At 41.6% G+C, this 670-nt stretch overlaps 1 protein-coding gene across 1 annotated transcript; it reads left to right on the plus strand.

Annotated features, from left to right (window-relative positions):
• Window positions 1-119: 119 nt before the first annotated feature.
• M421DRAFT_17123 (uncharacterized protein) lies at window positions 120-596 on the plus strand (the record flags this gene model as incomplete). Its single annotated transcript, XM_033587774.1, has 2 exons — window positions 120-187; window positions 254-596. Coding segments are annotated over 2 exons (411 nt in total), but the record flags the coding sequence as incomplete, so codon positions are not given.
• Window positions 597-670: the final 74 nt, after the last annotated feature.

Raw genomic sequence — 670 nt, forward strand, 5'->3', positions numbered from 1 at the left:
AGAGGCAAGACCTGTGCACACACTCTACCTATGTGCTTAAACTGCAAAGAGGCACACACTGCAGAGAGCACACAATGTGCAGCTTATAAAGCTACACTAAACACGCAAACTAACCTAGAATGCTAGACAAGTTAAGGATCCTACAAGTAAATCTAAACAAGAGCGCACAAGCAACAGAGAGTGCCTTGTAACTTGTAGTAGAACTAGTACTAGACCTTATACTAGTACAAGAGCCTTAGCTTATTCCTGCTAGACAATCTCCTTTAGATTACTTAGACACATGCTCTGTAAATCACCCCTCCTTTACACAAATCCTTCCTTTGTTACAAGACTATAGTATAAGACCACGTGTTTTAGTCTACTCTGCACGCACTATACAAGCGCAAGTCACTATATTAACAGACACTAGTCCTGATCCTGACTTCCTAGCTATTACAGTTAAGAGCTCTAGAACAACCTTCTCTATTTACAATGTCTACAACCAGCTAGACACACAAGGCATTACCACAATAGAGAGAAAGCTCCTTAGCACCTCTATATTGCCATCCGCCATCCTGCTTGGCGACTTCAATATTAACCACCCATGGTGGGACCCTATAGTAGCTACTATAACACCAAGAGCAGCTAGTTTTGTTACTTGGCTAGAAGAACAAGACCTAGAGCTACTAAA

The sequence above is a fragment of the Didymella exigua genome (assembly GCF_010094145.1).
Source record: "Didymella exigua CBS 183.55 unplaced genomic scaffold M421scaffold_95, whole genome shotgun sequence".
Lineage (NCBI taxonomy): Eukaryota > Fungi > Ascomycota > Dothideomycetes > Pleosporales > Didymellaceae > Didymella > Didymella exigua.